This window comes from Equus asinus, chromosome 9 (genome assembly GCF_041296235.1).
Source record: "Equus asinus isolate D_3611 breed Donkey chromosome 9, EquAss-T2T_v2, whole genome shotgun sequence".
Lineage (NCBI taxonomy): Eukaryota > Metazoa > Chordata > Mammalia > Perissodactyla > Equidae > Equus > Equus asinus.
In genome coordinates, this window is record NC_091798.1 from 33,022,875 (window position 1) to 33,042,160 (window position 19,286).

The following is a 19,286-nucleotide window of genomic DNA, read 5'->3' on the forward strand; positions in this document are numbered from 1 at the left end:
TATGCTTCTCATCATCAAAATAAAAATTTCTTGTGAAAGTGCTTCAGAAACACTATCTTCTTCTAAAGTGAGGAGCTATTGTTATATTTTTAATGTGTGATGCCAATGCCTTAGGTTTTAAATTAAGGGGAACTATTTTCTGGCAAACAGGCACAACATATCAAACAGATCAGTAAACCTCTTCACGTACAAGATGCTCTGACACATGGCACACTTGTTGACGTGCATCTTGCCATCTGGACCTCGAACAGGGTTATTTTCTCTGGTGCAGATAAGCTTTCCTTCTCTCACCATGTTCCGGAATTCGTGACACTGATCCTACCAACAGGAGCAAAAAAAAGATGTTAATGCGATTGTCTGATCTTTAAAAGGGAAAACACAATTGGTTGGTTAGATATAAACTCCTAACACTTGAACGATAAAATAAAAACCCAGAGAAAATGAAATTTAAAGAGGCAATGTGTTTTAAAGTCACTTTATTCAATATCTTCTTAAGAAGTTTGAATCTTCTCCATAGCATCCCCCTCAAATAACTGTCTTGCCCCCATGACATTTCACTCCCACCTAAGGCGGGCCATACGATTTTCATACAGTTTTCACTAGGGTGAGCCCCAAATCTATCTCGCTGTAACTCTACTCATTACTCCACACATAGAAGCCCAGAAATGAACTGAAAGATGCTCTTTTGCAAGGCATATAAAGATGTAGACTTTAGCTTTGTCCCTCAAGAACAAAATTTTAAAAAGATTTTCTATCACATCTGTATTATATGCCAGGCACTTTGTCGTGTTCTCTAATGGACTTCCTTTGGTTGTCATAAAAAAGCTGTAAGATAAACACTCATTATCCCCATCTTGCAGATGAGAAAAATAAGGCTCAGAGAGATTAAGTCATTAAAATCGACGTTGGAATTGTGATCAGAAACCTGCTAACAATCGGGCTATATTCTTTGTCTTCTTTGCTTTTACCTGGCAGGGAAAAAACTCCTCTACATTTGTAAGAAGATGGAGGGGACTTTTTGTTCACTGAAAAATAAGAACCTTAAAAAGAAGCCAATGGAAATGAGTCCCCAGAATCTGGCCTCTATTAAAATTTTTGGACATCTGTAGAAGTTTGTCTTAAACGTCCTTTGAGCTGAAAGAGCCAAAGTAGAGATATAGGTAATCTTCATTACCTTGAAAAATACTGCTAGTAAACAGATTGTAGTTATCTTCCTTTATTTGAACTCTGATACCCGTGAGCAACTCCAGACCTACTTTCATCTGCAGAATTTAAAAAATTCTATGGAATTGAATACCTGATCAATATATTAAATGTCTCAGAGCCATCATTTTTAGAAGTTACTAGAATTATTTCTTTTTCCAGATGCCCCAAATACCACATACGTATATGTGTATGATTGCACCCATCTGCCTGTATTGCAACTTTTGCTTTATGGATGCAACCTCTGGCCCTTTTGTTTATTATGTGTGTAGTTAACTTCTCTGGGTTTTTCTCAACTGTAAAATTGGAACAATATTACCTTCTGCATAGATTTTGGGGAGATTTAAATATGATGATGCGTGTGCTTTGGAAAGCTTATTTTACTTTGCATATGTAGATAAGACCATAACTCTCTTTTGCCACACATACACAAAATATCTGGATTTCTGTATATACATATAGATAGAGTATTTTTTGTTTGAAATTCATAAAATAGATATTTAAAAAATAAAAATAAATTGACCACAATTATAAATAGAATAAATGGCCAGTAGAGATCATTTGAAGTTCTGCAATAAAGACTTTTCTCATAGCCATTCATCTGCCAAAATGCCATCTACCAAAACAGAGATTCCCACAATATTTTTAAAACATGATAATTACTACTAATGTTTCATTTTGTTTAATCAGTATAGATCTAATGAAAAATTTCCCCCTTAAGGAGAAAACCTTCCTGGGGAAATGTCATTATTTCACTTTTCTACTTGAAGTCCATAGATGGATTAGAAGACATTGTGCTGCGTCATATTCTACATTTTGCTGTTGTAAAGTATTGAACATTATTCTTAAAGCCCCAAATTGAACACAAGATGGCACTGGAATGTCAACTCAAGAATTTATCAGCTGGAGCTCCACATTTTTGATACTTGCTTTCTTGTTTGTAATTTTGGTGACTCTTTGCTTGTTTATTTATTTGTCTTAAAACTTCAGAAAAGAAATTCACTTGATAATAAGAATAAGTTGACAATTGTCACTGGTCCTACTAATGTGTGATAATTGCATCAGAGTTGCTCTGCAGGCATTGGATAGCATGCTATTTCTTTGCAAGATCTGACCATGGCTTGCTTGTTTACCATTATATCCACAATGATTGAGACAGTGTAGGCATTCCATAAATATTTGCTGAATGAATTGACCATACAACCAACTATGCCAATTTAAGTGTCAGCATGTCTGACATATATGACCTGTTTTTCATTGCTCCTTTCTTCTGTGTTTCTTCTGTTTTCATCCTCTTTCTTTTTTCTTTCAGCTGCTTCCCTTTCCCTGAAAGAAAAAATGGAAATAAACATTTCAACCAAATTAAACACCTCATTAAGTACTAGATCTGCTTTAAAAAAAAATCATTTTCTCAAACTGATGAGAAATGATTATTATATGTTGAGCCTCACAATTAAAGACCCATTTTTGAAAAATACTCACAGTTTTTCCTTACACATAGCACACTTATTGCCATGCATCTTGCCTTCTGGACCCCGGACAGGATCACTTTCTCGTGTGCAGATAAGTTGTCCATTTTTCATTTGGCTTCTAAACTCATCACATTCATCCTGAAAAAAAATGGAAAGATTATATTAGAAATGCTGTTTTCACATAGTATTTAATTGGGCTTGAAAATCTGAAGATTTCAACTGAAGAATCAGGCAGCCACTTAACCTTGCTGTGGGAGACACTATAACGTCCGATGAAGACATCCATGTCCTAATTCCTGGATCCTATAAATATGGTGTCTTACACGGTGAGGAGGAGTTAAGGTTGCTTAATCAGTTTGCTAATCAGCTGACTTTAAAATGGAGAGATTATTCTGGATTATCTAGGAGGGCCTAGTGTAATCACAAAGCTTCTTATGAGTGCAAGAGGGAGGCTGGAGAGTCAATGTCAGGATGATGCAGCATGAAAAAGATTCTGATGGCCATTGCTGAATTTAAAGATGGCCACAAGCCAAGGAATACTGGCAGCTTCTGGAAGTTAGAAAAGGCAAAGAAACAGGTCCTCCCCTAGAGCTCCCACAGGGAGGAGGGCAGCCTTACTGACATCTTGGTTTTAACACAGTGAGACCCGTTTAGGACTTCCAAACTCCAGAAATGTATGATAATAAATTTGATTTATTTTAAGCCACTGTCAGTATCATTTTGTTACAGCAGCTGAACCTCATTTTGCCCATCCATAAAAGAAGTTTAAGAAAATATTTTTGACCAGGCTGTTGAGAGAATTAAATAAACTATTATTCGTAAAAGTGCTTTGTAAAGTGTTAGACTGAAAGATTTCCATGTGGGATTAATTTTCTACACTGGACAAGTTACCACTGGTAATCTAGCTAATGACGGCTTCTGACTTTCGAAGGGTAGGATCTTGCTTGGCAACATTGACATCCTCTTGCCATATTTTTGATAGACAAGTGTTGACTTACAGAAAGCCCATTCTTGCCAAAACCTAGTTAATGACTCACTTTTTTGGATGCTGAGTCAGTCCCATTTGATCTGACACCGGAATGCTTGTTTTTTTCCTCTGCTTCTCTTTGCCTGGGATAGAAAAGAGTCAATAGTCACCTTGTTAACATACTCGGGTTTGGAAGACGCCTTAGAGCTTACGTATCCTAAACTACTTCCTTCATAGAGAATCTCTCTGCATATCCCTGAGATGGACAGTTAGGTTGGTTATTAAGAAACTCCTTCATTGCAAGGCAGATATTCTGGGGAGATCAACTCAAGTAATTTCAGTCTCCTTTATTTGTGTCCAAATTTATCTCCCTATAACTTCCATCCTTTAGTCTTATTTCCCATTCTCAGGACAACATAGAACAAGCCTGGTAAATCTGTTACTTATTCCCAATATTAATCCTTCAGATATTTAAAGGCAAGTTTCAGCTCTCCAAGTCCAGCTTCCTCAATTCTTTCACCTTTTCATCATAAACTGTCATTTTTCATTCCAGATCAACTCACCATTCTAGTTCCTTGATTTGTAGGTCAGCCCATTATAATATTATTTCTTAAAGTGTGGAGGTCAAGATAGGAAGAAGACAAGCACTCTAGAAAGTACCTTAAGATCGTGGGTTTTTTTTAAAACCTCTTACCTTTCTGATAAAATATATATGCCAGAGGTCCCTAAGCTTTCATATGCATTAAGAAACACCCGTGAGATTTTTAAAAATTCAGATTCACTGACCATCAAAATATTCTTATCGACAAGATCTGGATTGGGACTCAGTAACCTGATTTTTAACAAGAAAGCCAGGTTTTCCCAAGATCCAAATACTGTAAAACTCTGGTACATCTATTTCTCTTTCAAAGTTTCATTTGATTTTGCATATAAAACAAACATGTATGTAACATGACATATATATGTGATATGATACATATATGATGTATAACAAAATATATCCTGAAGATTCAAACAAGTATAAAGTCATGACATTTTAACCAAGTAAACTATTGGATAAAGACAGTACTTATAATGATTCAGTTTGGTAGAATTCTGGTTATAGTTCTGGCTCTGCCCAAAAACTTCCAGTGGCCTCTGATCACACATACAATAAAATCCACTGCTCTTTTCTTGGCCTAAAAAGCCTTCTATGATCTTTGCAAATTCATTTCCTGCAATTTTCCATGCCATAATCTTGAGAAACAGTAACCTCCTTTCTATTTCTTAAGCTTGTTAATTTTATATGTATCTTCACACCTTTGCACTGGGTCTTGCTCTGCCTGAAACTTTCCTCCTCCAGATAGCCAAATGATCCACTTCACTTACTCTTCAGTCTCCCTCACATACCAGGCCTTCGCTGAACACCATAAATAAAGTAGCAACTCCAATCCCTTTCTGTTGCCTTGCTCTGCTTTGTTTTTCTTTTTACCAGCTGGCCTTGTGTTATGCAGTTCTTTGCTTATCTGTTTACAATCTGTCTTCCTTATGTTACATTACAGTTCCATAATGGCAGGAACTTTGTCTTGTTCACTTGAAGAGTACTTGTTCATGAAGACTGTGTGTTACATGGTAGGCAGTCAAAAACCATTTATTGTCAGATGAATGGTTTCCAAAGACCACAAAAATACTCCCATTTGTATGTGTTTTGTTAAATACTCCAGGTAACTATGTTATAACATAGATGACACTGATTATGTCAGCAGAGTTTTATCTCTTTTTAAAATTTATTTATTTCTTTTAAAGATTGGCACCTGGGCTAACATCTGTCATCAATCTTTTCTTCTTCTTCTTCTTCCTCCTCCCCCTCCTCCTCCCCCTCCCCTCCCCCTTCTCCTTCTCCTTCTTCTTCTTCTTTCTTCCCAAAGCCCCCCAGTACATAGTTGTGTATTCTAGTTGTGGGTCCTTCTGGTTGTGCTGTGTGGGACTCCGCCTCAGCATGGCCTGATGAGCAGTGCCATGTCCATACCCAGGATCCGAACTGGTGAAACCCTGGGTGGCCAAAGCAGAGTTCACGAACTTAACCACTCAGCCACAGGGCCGGCCCCAGCACAGCTTTATCTTAATAATTTTCTGCATCTAAGAATCATCATTTGTTCTGTCACAAAATTATCTACTATTAATATGTGAGGCATAAAGCAACAAAGTCGTAAGTGAAGAGCTATCTCAATTATGTTTGTCATATCTGCGAAGTATGACTTGTACATAGACAACCTGGTACAGTGTAAAACATCATAACATTAGTCATTATTTATTACCATTAATGATGATACCTATTATTTACTAAACACCAATGACAGTGCTAATAGTGACAGTTCACATTTATTGTTTGCCTACTTTGTCCTGGGCATTGTACTAAGAGATTTACATGATTCTTTTCATTTAACTTTAAAAAGAAACACTACATGACTACTAGGATTTTTGTTGCCCTCACCCCCATTACAAATATGAGCAGATTGAAGCCTAGGCACGTAGAATAAACTGACCGAGAACACGGAGCTGAAACAGCCATCTGATGCTAAAACCCTAGCACAGCTCCACTCCGCCACTCTCTTCTATTAAAGAATTTTAATAATGTGGGAGAAATACTAGTCTGATATTCAGAAGAACTGGATTCTAGTTTTGGCTCTGAGGCTCACTCCCCCATGAGACCTTGAATAAACTAACTTAAGTTTTTCTTTATTTGTAAAATGCAGCATTTGGATTAGTAAGATTTTCTCACGTGGCCTACACAACTACAAGATTGTAACTTTTTTTTTCAAGGAGAAAAGTGAAGAATGTGTGTGGAGAACCATTAAATACTTATTAAATGAACATCAGTTAAATGCCATAATTAAGAGCATTGTGACATAGGCATCAAGTTTTAAAACTACAAGTACCCATCAAGGTCACCTAGAAAACTACCTCAATATACAGAGGGACTAATGGTAGTATGTTACTTGCCCCAGTAACACAAATCAAGAGTGGCTGATCTGGATCATAAAGTGCTCCAATTCAGTACTTTCCTCCAAGGGAAAATAAATAGAAGGAACAATCCTGGATTATGCGATAAATGTGTGCCATATACATGATAAGAAACAGTCCTCTTAAGCTATACTTGGTCAACTATTCCAAATGACTATTGCAAAGTCTCCTTAGGATTAAGGCATGATGTGTTCCAAAGAGCAAGTGTGTATCATGATGTCACTTACAGATCACAGAATTATGATAGAAAATAGAGTAGGAATCAGCCACTTGCTAGGGCTCATTGTTCCTTAAGGGATGCAAGAAAAAGAGTATTTTGGAATTAACATAAAGAAAAATTTTCACGGAAGGAGCATTGAACAATAGCATTAATTCAGGAGGACTATGTGGCCATCTTTTAGATATGCCTGTTGAGAGAATTACTTACAGCATCTCTTTACACATGGTACACTTATTGTTGTATGATTTGCCATCGGCATCACGTACGGGATCATTCTCCCGAGTACAGCTGAGATTTCCACTTTTCATTACTTCCCGAAACTCAGCACATTGGTCCTGAAAAAAGCGAAGAGAGCAGGCCTCCTGGATTACTCGGTCAGTTGTATTGTTATTGTTTGTTAAATAATTGGAGTAAGAAAAGTTCTTGCCTACCTCCTCTTATAAGGAATATAACATCTAGGATTGCTATCCACAGAGAACGAGGTCTGGAATCATCCATATTCTAAGACATCAGTTGTCATGGCTAATAATGCTGCTTTTAAGGTTCTATATAGTGAAATTACAAAGCTAGCTGGGATTTAGCAGCATAGATCAAGGGTCAGCAAACTATACCTACAGGACTAATCCATCCTGCTGCTTGTTTTCATATACGAAGTTTTATATGTAAACTTGAAAACTAGTGTCCTAGTATTGTTAAATAAGGGACATAGAGTTCAGTGAGATGAAGTAACTTATTCAGTGCTTCACAAGTCCCATGTTTCAGGGGCAGGATTGTACCCCAAACTATCTGACTCCAAAACCTATGCTCTTTCACCATTTTATGCTGCCTTGTATCAACAGAAAATATACCTCAAAAAGGTGGCCCCATTCAGGGAAAGAGGGAATAATAAAGAAAAATGAAGAGCATGTGATGCTGATGTGAAACATCTCTAAATTTACACCATTTACTCTTCTGTGATTGATTATTGGCAGGAGAGCTAGATTACAGAAAGAAGAGTCAGGAGACTGGGATAAGGTCATCACGTTAATTATTTCCAGGTTTAAAGAAGTTAAAATGAGCCCTGGAGAGAATAAAAATTGCTGAGATATTACCCTACAGTCTTAAGGGGGAAATCCCCTGTTCTTCAAAAGATGCTTTCAAACTCATCAGTACATACATTCGCCTTTTACTGTAGGCTGTGCTGTGGTCCCATTGTCAGAGTTGAGCCCACTGGTTCTGGAAATTAGAGGTTGCTCTCACCTGAGCTTTCCCTCCTCCACCGCCACTGGAACCATTCCCTCCGGCACTCCTCTGATTTTCCTCTTCTTTTCTCTTTCTTTCTTCATCTTCTTTCTGACTGGAAATTAGAAAGTGGGAGGTAGGAAATAATAGATTCCAGAGAAGGGAATGCATTTCTATGAGTTTCTCATCATATCACCAAATTCTATTTGTATATAATTCACCGGCATTTATTGAACATCTACTATGTTGCAGGCCCTCTTCTCTGAAAATAAAAAGATGAATTTTCCCTGGAAGAGTTCTCAATGCAGTAGAAGAAAACCAACATTTACATAAACACAAGCAAGACTAGATGAGCAATTAATGAGCATTTTATAAATGCTCACTGTGAATCTCTGATGAGATTTCTCTCAAATATCTCCTATGCAAGAGGTCCCAAAATAATTATCTTCTCTGCCAAAAATGCCCTTCCTCCTAGATTCTCTATTTTTTCACTAGGGTCAAAGCATTGGAACCATATCTAACTGTTCCCTCTCCTTTAGCTCACATACCTGTTGCTATACAACATTGATTTCATCTTCACAATGTCTCCTATGTTGATCCGCTCGCCTTCTATCTTATTTCTCTTGCTCTGGTTACCTCTCCCTGGGTTACTGCAATCCCCTATCATCACCGATAGCATTCTGAATTTTAGTCCTTTCCCTCCTATGAATCTTCCTAAAGGAACCATATTTATGCCACTTTCTATCCTACTTGAAACATTTTAGCAACTTCCAACTATATATAGAATTGACTTCAAAATCCTTGGTCTGGCATTCAAAGATGGTAAAGTTAAGTTCCAACTAAACAAAGTGACTTGCTCTTTAATGTACATGCTACAGTTTTCTTAATTTTAGACCTTTACTTATACTATTCCTCTCTTTTCCTCTCATTCCTTCCTGTACTGTACATATCTTATCCAAATTATAAGGGCCAGTTCTATCTCTCCTTAGAACTTTTTACTAACTCTCCCTTCCCTGAAGTACCATAACCCATTGTATATATCAGTTTTCATTTTGCAATTCCTCCTTTGTGTTATATTAACTTATGCCCATGTCTAATCCTTAGTAAACTGTGATTTCTAGAAAGACTGTGTCATCTTTGTATAATCATTATGCACATTATACATTGTAGATGTTCAGCAAATGTCCATGGAATGACTTAAATATTTTAGGTTTACTTCCAAACTTCGTGTACAGAGTTATTGTTCATTTCCCGAAGATGTGATATTTTCCAAACTGTAGATAGAGGAATCAGATTGATAGTAAAATCTCTGTGTTTTTTCCCAATGGGATTTACAAGATAATCCAGAGACGGGATCCACCTGACAGCAAAGGACTTATAAATTTATCAAGGAAGATGTTGTGATCTATTGGTAGGCTCCACCCTACAACTAAAGAAAAATGTAATAACTTAGTCATATATTATCTATTTCTGGAATAGTGAATCTTAGCCTTTTTAAAGGAAGCTTCACTTAAAAATGCTTTACAGATAATCATTTGTTGCTTTTATGTATAAGGAAAGGACAAACACAATATATTATCTTCCCAGCTCTTTGCCTCCCCAACTCTGCCTACCCAGGGGCTGCATTTGTGCACTCACAAGACTGCTTTACACATGGCACACTTGTTGCCATGGGTCTTGCCATCTGGGCCACGCACGGGATCATTTTCTCGTGTGCAGAAGAGATTTCCATTTTGCAAAAGGCTCCGAAATTCACTGCATGCATCCTAAAGGGAGGAGAAAAGGCAAGAGCTTGAGTATTTTCTTTGAAGTTAGCTTTGTTGGGTTCCTACTAAGAACTTCCTGGAAAAAAGAGAAAATGACCCAAGGAATTTTTTTCCTGGCAATTATTTCATTCAATTACTACTAAGAATGCAAGACTTAAAAAAAGCTCTCTGTTTCTTTTTCTTTGAGAGTTCGTCTCAAAATCCAGACTGAACCTACAATCACACAAGCAAGAATCTCTTAACAAAGTGAGTTCGCTGAGGACTGGTCACAGTCCTTACTCAGCATTTTATTATCCATCCTTATTATATTATAATACAATTAAAAAAAACTCTGTATATGTCGTAGAATAAAAAATTTCAAGTTTGGATAGAACTTCAAAGTTCATCTGGTCCAACCATCCATACTCTATCTCAGTCCCCTTTAGGTCATGCCTGTCAAGAAGCTGTCTAATGTGCATTGGAACACCTGCAGGAATAAGGAGGCCATTACCCTCCAGAGAGTTCATTCTAATTAGATAGTTCCCACAAATTAGCCATAGTGCTACCGTTGGGGGATCTTGGAAAATGACTCTAATAAATCCTATAGGATTCCTGCTCTTAGGGTTTTATTTTTCTAAAATGTCATTGCAAATAGGATGAGTATATTCCTTCAGACATAAGCAAAGTCAAAGTATTTGACTTCCTTCAGAGAAATTGAGGCCATTTTTCTTCTTCCCCATGACAGTCCTTCAGATATTTGGAGAAAACTTTCTTGTCCTTCTCCCATACCTCCCTACATTCTCTTCCAAGAGCTAAACATCCCCAGATACCACAGTCTCTCTGTTTCAATCATTTCCACCATTTCTCATTCTGAATTCTTTCCCCTTCCTGAAGAATTCAACATAATATTCCAGGTATGGCTGGACAAGAAGTGGCACGTTGACAGCTATATGATATTGTTAGTTAGAGTTTCAATCTGCCACCAAGAGACTTTGGGTCAGAGGTGTTGTCCCTTTGTGCCTCAGTTCCCTCATGTATTAAATGGAAATAATAATAGCATCTAGTTCACCTGGTTAAAATAATAGTGGCCAATACGCAATTGAATATTCAATATATGTCCTGGATTGTTGTGAGAATAACATGAGATAATATATGTATGTAAATCTATAATAACTAACATCTAGGAAAAACTAAGCAAATGTTAGCTCCAGAGTTACATGAGGAATTGAGAGGGAATAAGCAAATCACTCAAGATCAGAGAGTTAATTACTGGTGGCAATTAGGAATGAATTTGTGATTTTGTCTGTATCTTTTAGTTCAAGTCGAAACTCAGTGAGGACAAGAATGAGTTTTTTTCCCAGCTCTGCTTCAGAGTTCACTGCCACATTCCTTAACTGGTCATATTTAGAAAAAGAAATATGATATGAGAGGAAAGGTTGTTTGTGGTAACTAAGGTGAAATCACAAATTGTCTCATACTGAAGAATTTCCTCTTGCAAATGTTGAAAAGTGAATCATAAGAGCTACTCATATTGTTTTTAAATTCAGACTTACAATTGTGGGAAACACAAGTGTAAACAGTACAGAATCCAAGTGTGATACTTTTCTTTGGAGGTTATTTTTCATACCAATAGTGTTTGATAGGGGCAAAGAAATGACCACAAAACTTGAAAATCAGTCTTTTTGAAACCGAGAAAAAATTTATTTGGGAAAGTTGCTTTTCTATTTTTTCCCCAAAATGCTGGCACCAGAAATAATTAAAGGTAAAGCAAGGAACACACCTGCTTTGACCAAATGTGGTCATCCAAAACTACATAATTTGTTAGGAATAATGCTAGATTTGGTGTCAGGAAGTCTGTGTTTAAATTCTATTGTTTCCACTTTCAACTGCGAGAATTTTTAAAGATTAAGATATGGATCCTGATACCAGTATTCCCACTACCTTTGTAAGCAAGTTCTGCTTTCTCTCTGGATTTTAAATCTTCATTTAAAAACAAGGAAATGGAGTAAATCAGGGGTTTGCAAACTATGGCCCGGGGGCAAATCTGGCCCACCATCTTCCTTTGTAAATAAGGTTTTATTGGCACACAGCCACGCGCACTTGTTTACACACTGTCCGTGGCTGCTTTATAGCTACAGCAGTAGAGTCGAGTAGTTGTGACAGAGACTGAATGGCCACAACCTAAAATATCTACTATCTGGCCCTTTAGGAAAATTTTGTCAACTCCTGGAGTAAATAAACCTTGAGTTCTCACACCTAGGCCTTCAGTAATTCCATGATTTATTTTTAAAGAAAAACTGCAAAACCTCACGCTTTCATTGTGGTATAAACCTTCCAGGACAAATACCTTTTCAGCTTCTCTCTTAGCTTTTGCTCTGGATTTGGCTTCTTCTTTTTCTTTTGCTTCTTGCTGGCTGTAAGGGAAGGAGGGGGACAGAATCATTCCTAGCACCCAACACATATTAGCCTAAAGGGGAAATCTCTCTGGACAGAAATATTCCCTTACTTCTATGCCTCTACCAACTTAACTTGGGAGTAGGATGATAAACGCATACCCCTCCTTATTATTCTTCTTGTTTTTAACGTTGCTTAAAGAATAAAACACACATGCAATAGCAAACCAATAAATAAATTTTCACTACTGTATTTCTTTTGGAAAATAAAGATATTGTCCCATTCCCCTGAAAGCAACCAGAATACTTAAAAATATTGACTAGATGTTAGCAAACTTTCAATCTGTGAGCACCAAGTGATTACATCTTTGGATTATTCTTGCTAGTATATACGCAGAGAACAGAAATTCCAATCATTGTCTGCCATTAACTCTGGGGGAATTTGCCCTTCTTAGCACATGGTTCTCCCTTGATGGCAATTCAAGTACCTTTCAGAACATTAAGAACACCAGAAAGAAATATGCTAAGCATATGGCTTTATAACAGTATATCCCCAAACTCAATGCAAAGATAGCCTTCATTATCTACCTCCTAGAGAAAATCTTCAATATCATCTCTCTTACCCAACCCCAGTCTATCTTCTTCTACACTCAGCAGCAAAGTTGCTGTAGCTCTACTCACAAGAAGGCCTGACACATGGAGCAGGTGTTGCCATGAATTTTCCCGTCTAAGCCCTCAATGGGGTCATTCTCTCTGGTGCAGGGAAGTCGTCCATTCCGCATATAGTTACGATACTCACTGCAGAGCTCCTGCCAAATGAGGGAGGATTTAAGAATCAGGCAACTAAATATTGGAAAGCTTCCTCCACATTATTCCTATGATATAATGCCACAAAACATAATAGATGCATCAAAAAGGTGATGCAGAAGGTTGATATTAGCCAAGATGCTTTTCAGAGGCCTAGGTCACACATTATTTGGAATATAAGATTGCTGTTATTTATCTCATTAGAAAATCTTCAATTTAATTCAAATATTATTCTGGGCTAGGCACCGTGAGAGATACAAAAAAGAATAATTTATCATCCTTTTTGTAAAGGAATTTGTGGTTGGCAGAATAATACCAGCCACCCCCTGAATTTGTCCAATTCTTAATACCCAGGATCTGTGAATGAATATATTACTTCACAGGGCCAAAAGGACTCTCCAAATATGACTAAGTTAAGGACCTTGAGATGGGAAGATTACCCTGGATTATCCTAATGTGCCCAATGTTATCACAAGGGTCCGTGCTTAACACTGGAAGAGTGAGACGGAAGAGAGAGTAAGAGGGAGATGTGACTACAGAGGAACAGACAGAGATGCAATGGTATTGGCTTTGAAGATGATGGAAGGGGACCAAGAGCCAAGAAACATGGATGGCCTCCAGAAGCTAGAAAAACCAAAGAGACAGATTCTCCCCTAGAGATTCCAGAAAGGGATGCAGCCCTACCAACTCTTTCATTTAGCCCAGTGAGATCCATGTCATACTTCTAACCTTAAGAACCAAAGATAATAAATTTGTGTTGTTTTAAGCCACCAAGTTTGTACCAATTTATTAAAGCAACCATGAAAACCTAATACCGAGTTTTTAGTTTCTTTGAAGAAAATACATAGAAACATCTATAAGTTAGAATAAAACAAATGATGTAATTGACAAATAAAGGAAAACTGCTTGCATAGTAGATGATAGAGCTGTTAAATATCTTGTATAAATGGGAGAAATCTCTAGGGAGCAGTTAATACTTACTCTGAGCTAAGAAAAGTGGCCATGATTTTGACAGATAGAGGGAAGATACATTCGTGACTGAGTATGAGGAAAGCCATGTCGAAAGTGAAGTTCACTGTATGTGTAATATTGAGGACTTAAGATATGTGAGGGACTGTGCTGTTGCTACATGGATGAGTTCCTTGGGACTTCATAAAAATAATATACATAATAATATCCTTATTTTATAAATTAGGAAGCTAAGACATAAGATGATACTGTCTGACCTTACTGGTAAGGAGATGGAGACCATATTTGAAACCTGACAATCTGAGTCCAGAGTCCAGTTTTTTAACCACAGTCCTATTGAATCCACAAGATGGGAAGACTTGAATCAATGCTTGGCATGTCCAAGAAGCAACAAGGTGACCTGTCTGGCTGGCATAAAGGTAGCGATGGGTAGAATAGTAGGAAACGAGGTCTGAGAGGTGGCAGAAGTCAGATTACGTATGACACTGTGAGCCACTAGGAGGACCTTGCTTCTTACTCTGAGTGAGATAAGAGGCCACTGGGTGGCATAATCAGCCTTATGGTTTTAAATAGTTACTTTGTCAGAGTTGAGAGTAGATTCTAGGGAGCAAAGGGGAGGGGAGGGAAAGTAGTGAGAAATGAGATCTCCCAAATTAGAAAAAGGTAAAGGAAAGAAGCAACGAAGACCTGAGGCACAGCCTGCAGGAATGTCACAAATGGCAGTTGGGTACAAAATCTAAAATGCATCATGGGCTTTAAAGCCAGAACTTGTAATCCTATTGCTAGCTCTGAAATTAGTAACATATTCCCTAACTTCTTTTCTGAGCCTCCAAGTCCTTTTCTATAAAATACAGACAATAATACCTACCTTGAATGGTTACTGAAAAGATCAGTCATAAAAGTTTTATACCATGTGGCACACAGTAACAACTGAAAAATTATAGGCCATCACCATCACCATTGTCATCATCATTACCACGTGAGATATAAAGAATGTAAACCCAAGGCTCAAAGATGCTCTTAAGTAATTTTCCCAAAAGCTCATAGAGAATTAATTGTGATGAAACCTAGTTTTAAAAATTTATTGTTATTATTAGCTAAACATCCTTGCCCAAAAAGTTATGGAGCAAAATTTGAAATCAGCCTTTATTGGTTTGCATTCAGATAACAAGATAAGAATGTGTACCTACTTCTTTTTGGGGGATAATATAACTCACATGATCAGTAGCGATAAGCATGACTGACCTCCTCTCTAATGCACAAGCAACTAGATCAGATTTAGTGGGAATGAATTGAACAAAGAAGGGATCTTCTTATACACGAGAATCCAAATACATTTTCTCTTTTGCACAGTCACCAAGAATGCTGGAATTAGGAGGAGGCAGCATGAGTCTTGCCTAGAGAAAATGGAATGTTTACATGGCTGTGACGATCTGAAACAACTACCTGTACTGCTTCTCTCTTAACTTTCTCAGCATCAACTTTCTCCTTTTCTTCCTTGCCATTATTTTTCTTCTCTTCTTCTTCAAGTTTGCTGCAATAAAAACAGAAAACACAAGCTAAATACAATTTCCCATTCTCTTTGGTAATGTATTTAAAAAAAAAAAAACGAGGATCTTCCAGACCAAAGATCAGACTCAATCTTTAGCACAAATTTATCCAGTCTAAGAGATTCTATTGCTTTGCCCAATAATGCAGGTAAATTCAGTAGTTTACAATCCACCTTTAAAAAATAAAACTAGCATGCCATTTTATCAGTATGTGATCATTGGGTCATCTTTTTTCTTTAGGTCAGTGACTTCAGTCAATGATCTGAAAAAAGCCATAATTGCCTTAATTAAATTTTGGTCTAAATAAATACCATATCAATGATGGAAGCAAGGAGTGATATGAAATCAGACAATGGGCCCATAATCAAAATAAACTATGTTTTACTATAAAGTATAAATTTGAAATATTATTTTAAAATTTGAGTTTTAGAGCACAATAATGGTTCAAGTCCAAGAAGACTGAACAAGCAAATTTTTTTAGGTCAATCATGAGCCTAAGATTCTGGCATTCTTGCCATTTTCTACTGATGTGGATCATATCAAAGCTGGAAAAAATCTTAGCATTTGTCATATCTAATCTAGTGATTATCATAGCACTAGCAAATTGAGCAGGTGAGAGAAGAATTCGGATATCTTGAATCTCGGGCCACTGTGAAATCTACTGGCCTACTTTGCCAATCTTTCCTTTAAGGAACTGTGTGCATATGCTTAAGATTGGACCAACACATGTGAAAGTTAAGGGGCAATAACTTCACACCTCTTTCAATGGATATTATTTAAATATTTATCTCAACATTTATTTTAGCATGAGGCTTGGCAGGGGATTAGGAGTCTAAGAAGGAGGAGAACCAGAGGTGGTAATAATCAATGACTCCTATATTGTCAAATGCAGGGGAGCTCTGATGCTGCTCAGCAAACAATGGCCTAGAAGGCTCCAGACCTGGCTTAACAAGAAAACACTTTAATAAGCACCTATTTCATGGACATGTGTCTTAGGGGTTTCACCCTCTACTCTAAGCCATTTATCAAAGAACTTATTTCACCTGCATATGGTTACGTCCCTAAAAGGATAAATATGATCCTCTCTATTCCATTTGTTGTTCAGGGTATTTTAATAGTCTTTACATACTGTCCCCACAGATCTCTGTCTAACTGGCTTTCCCTTAACGAATATCTGAATATAGTCACAGAATCATAATGCGCCAGGGAGAGAGATCAAAGAGATCATACCATCCAGATCGTCAAACTTCTGCTCTCTGTTGTGAATGAAGATTATCAAGTGTTAAAAACATATTAGCACTACATTAAGACTTTTCTCATAACTTAACTAGAAGACAGAAGGATAATTGAATAGAGAATAACATTGTCACTATGTGATTCAATATTACTTAATGTCTTGTCCATGTACTTTTAAAATCATCTAGCATACATCCATGGTACATATTCCACACATTTCTGAAGAAACCGAGACTCAGGGATGATCAATAATGAAGAGTTTCAGTGGGAGAGATGAAGGTAGATACTCACAACACACTTGCACACATGGCACATTTGTTTGCATGAACTTTGCCATCTGGGCCACGGACAGGATCATTCTCCCTGGTGCATATGAGCATTCCGTTCCTCACTTGGTTCCGAAATTCACTGCAGAGTTCCTGGAAAATGAAAATATTTTCTCAGAACAGTTTTCTACCCTTTCTGCACCTTTGTCTAGTATGAGGAAAAAGTGAGGAATAAGTAACGCAGAGTAAGAAAAAAAGAAAAGTGATTAGATGCACCAGTAAATCAATAAGTATTTACAAAGTTTCCATCATGGACTCAGGATCACCCTGGCAGTATATTAGATCTATAAGTATTTATCATCATTCCCTTGGGGGTACTTATAATCTGGGCGCAGAGGAAGGCTGACAAAATTGGTAGAGACTAGTATAAATATATATATTTGTGCTGTGTTGTACATCACAGTCTATAAAAGCTACCAAAGGTCAAAGGTGAGGAGATTCAATAGGCCCACAAGGGACGTTTCCTGGAGGAACTGAGAAAAATCTGAGTCTTCATGAGGCGGGAGTCTTGCCATTTGTGACAACTTAGATAGACCTTGAAGGCATTATGCTAAGTGAAATAAGTCAAACAGAAAGACAAATACTGTATGATATCCCTTATATGTGGAATTTTAAAAAGCCAAGCTCATAGAAACAAAAAGTAGAGCAGTGGTTACAAGGGGCTGGAGGTGGGAGAAATGAGGAGACGTTAGTCAAAGGGTACAAATTTCCAGGTATAAGGTAAATAATCTTTAGGGATCTAATGTAAGCATGGTGATTATAATTAATAATACTGTATTATATACTTGAAAGTTGCTAAGTGAGTAGATCTTAAACGTTCTCAACACAAAAAAGAAACAGTAATTATGTGAGGTAATGAAGGTGTTAGAGATGTTAGCTAACATTATGGTGGCAATTGTTTTGCAATACGTAAGTGTACCAAATCAACACATTGTGCATTTTAAGCTTATACAATGTTATATGTCAATTATATCTCAATAAAGCTGGAAAATAATAACATCAAAATAATGTACCAAAATATATATATGTTGCCAAGCTTTGATTTGTCTCTGGAAGGCTGAGAATGGAGAAAAAAAACATGCTCAAACTAAGAAATAAAAATATATCTGAAATAAAGATATGGAGGACAGAACAAGTATGACACCTGGATAAACAACAAGAGTGGAGAGAAGGAGGAATGTGTTAGGACCATTTGGAAAATCTAAGCAGACTTGGCAATTGTTCAGATATTATGGACAAAACAAGTTTTCAATTCTAAATCACCAATAAAAAGATGGTTCCAGCTAAAATAAAGGTAGTTATTGAGAAATTCAGTTTAAAAGTAAGCTTTTAAACTGTGTCAACTTTCCCAAAATAATTATTAGGCTTATACTTTGGAAGCTATTGTTAGGAAATAGAATAAATAAAGATAAATCGTATATATGGCTATTATATTAGAGTAATTCAACATCTACATACAGACAGACTCTGCTACTTGTAATACCATAAAATTATAGAAGCATGTACGGTAGATTAAAAATAGTTAGAAAATCAAAGGTTTTATACAATAACCATTAATCTGGAGTGAGAAAACTAGTACTGCCTCCATAGCTAGGTGGTGACAAAGGTCAAATATGATAATATATGTGCATTTTGTTTTGTATAATTGCGCTAATGTGAAAGATAGGGATCTTGTACTCTCTATTTGAATAATACAGGTATGACTTGTGTAAATTGAAATAAGTATATTGTAAAACAGAATATTAACAATCTGTGTCTGACAACAGAAATCTAAGAAAAGCAAAATATGGGGACTATGCCTTAAAAGTAAGTCAACACTACACTTTTTAGGAAATAAACCTCAAAATTTGAGTTATCATGAAATACAATTGGTACTCAGGAAACTTCTAATCAAGACCTTTTTTCGAGTTAAAGATTTTCTTTGTTCATGTCGGGCATGAAAATTGAACAGGAAAACATTTACGCTAATGAGTTATCTAGAATGCTATTGTAGAGAAAAAAATGTCAGGACATAACATCAGCTATTCCTGAGAAAATTACCTTTGCAGTTTCTCTTTTAGCCTTTGTTCTTGCTCTTTCTTCTTGTTGACTATAAGGAACAGGGGAAAAAAAGAGAAAAAAAGAAGAAACAGATCTTAATACAGTAGAGTAGATCCTTACCATTCACAAGTGGG

General features: G+C 36.8%; 1 protein-coding gene across 2 annotated transcripts in view; it reads right to left on the reverse strand.

Annotated features, from left to right (window-relative positions):
* Positions 1 to 19,286, reverse strand: part of SPINK5 (serine peptidase inhibitor Kazal type 5) — a 69,139-nt gene that overhangs the window by 15,195 nt on the left and 34,658 nt on the right. For both annotated transcript variants that reach the window (XM_014854813.3, XM_014854815.3), the window contains exons 14-25: positions 19,153 to 19,201; positions 17,078 to 17,205; positions 15,447 to 15,534; positions 12,906 to 13,033; positions 12,179 to 12,245; positions 9,725 to 9,852; positions 8,105 to 8,201; positions 7,073 to 7,200; positions 3,713 to 3,785; positions 2,686 to 2,813; positions 2,451 to 2,529; positions 191 to 318 (exon numbers count right to left, since the gene is read on the reverse strand). In XM_014854813.3, coding sequence (XP_014710299.2) covers positions 191 to 318; positions 2,451 to 2,529; positions 2,686 to 2,813; positions 3,713 to 3,785; positions 7,073 to 7,200; positions 8,105 to 8,201; positions 9,725 to 9,852; positions 12,179 to 12,245; positions 12,906 to 13,033; positions 15,447 to 15,534; positions 17,078 to 17,205; positions 19,153 to 19,201 — 1,221 coding nt within the window. The remainder of the gene's footprint in view (positions 1 to 190; positions 319 to 2,450; positions 2,530 to 2,685; positions 2,814 to 3,712; positions 3,786 to 7,072; positions 7,201 to 8,104; positions 8,202 to 9,724; positions 9,853 to 12,178; positions 12,246 to 12,905; positions 13,034 to 15,446; positions 15,535 to 17,077; positions 17,206 to 19,152; positions 19,202 to 19,286) is intronic.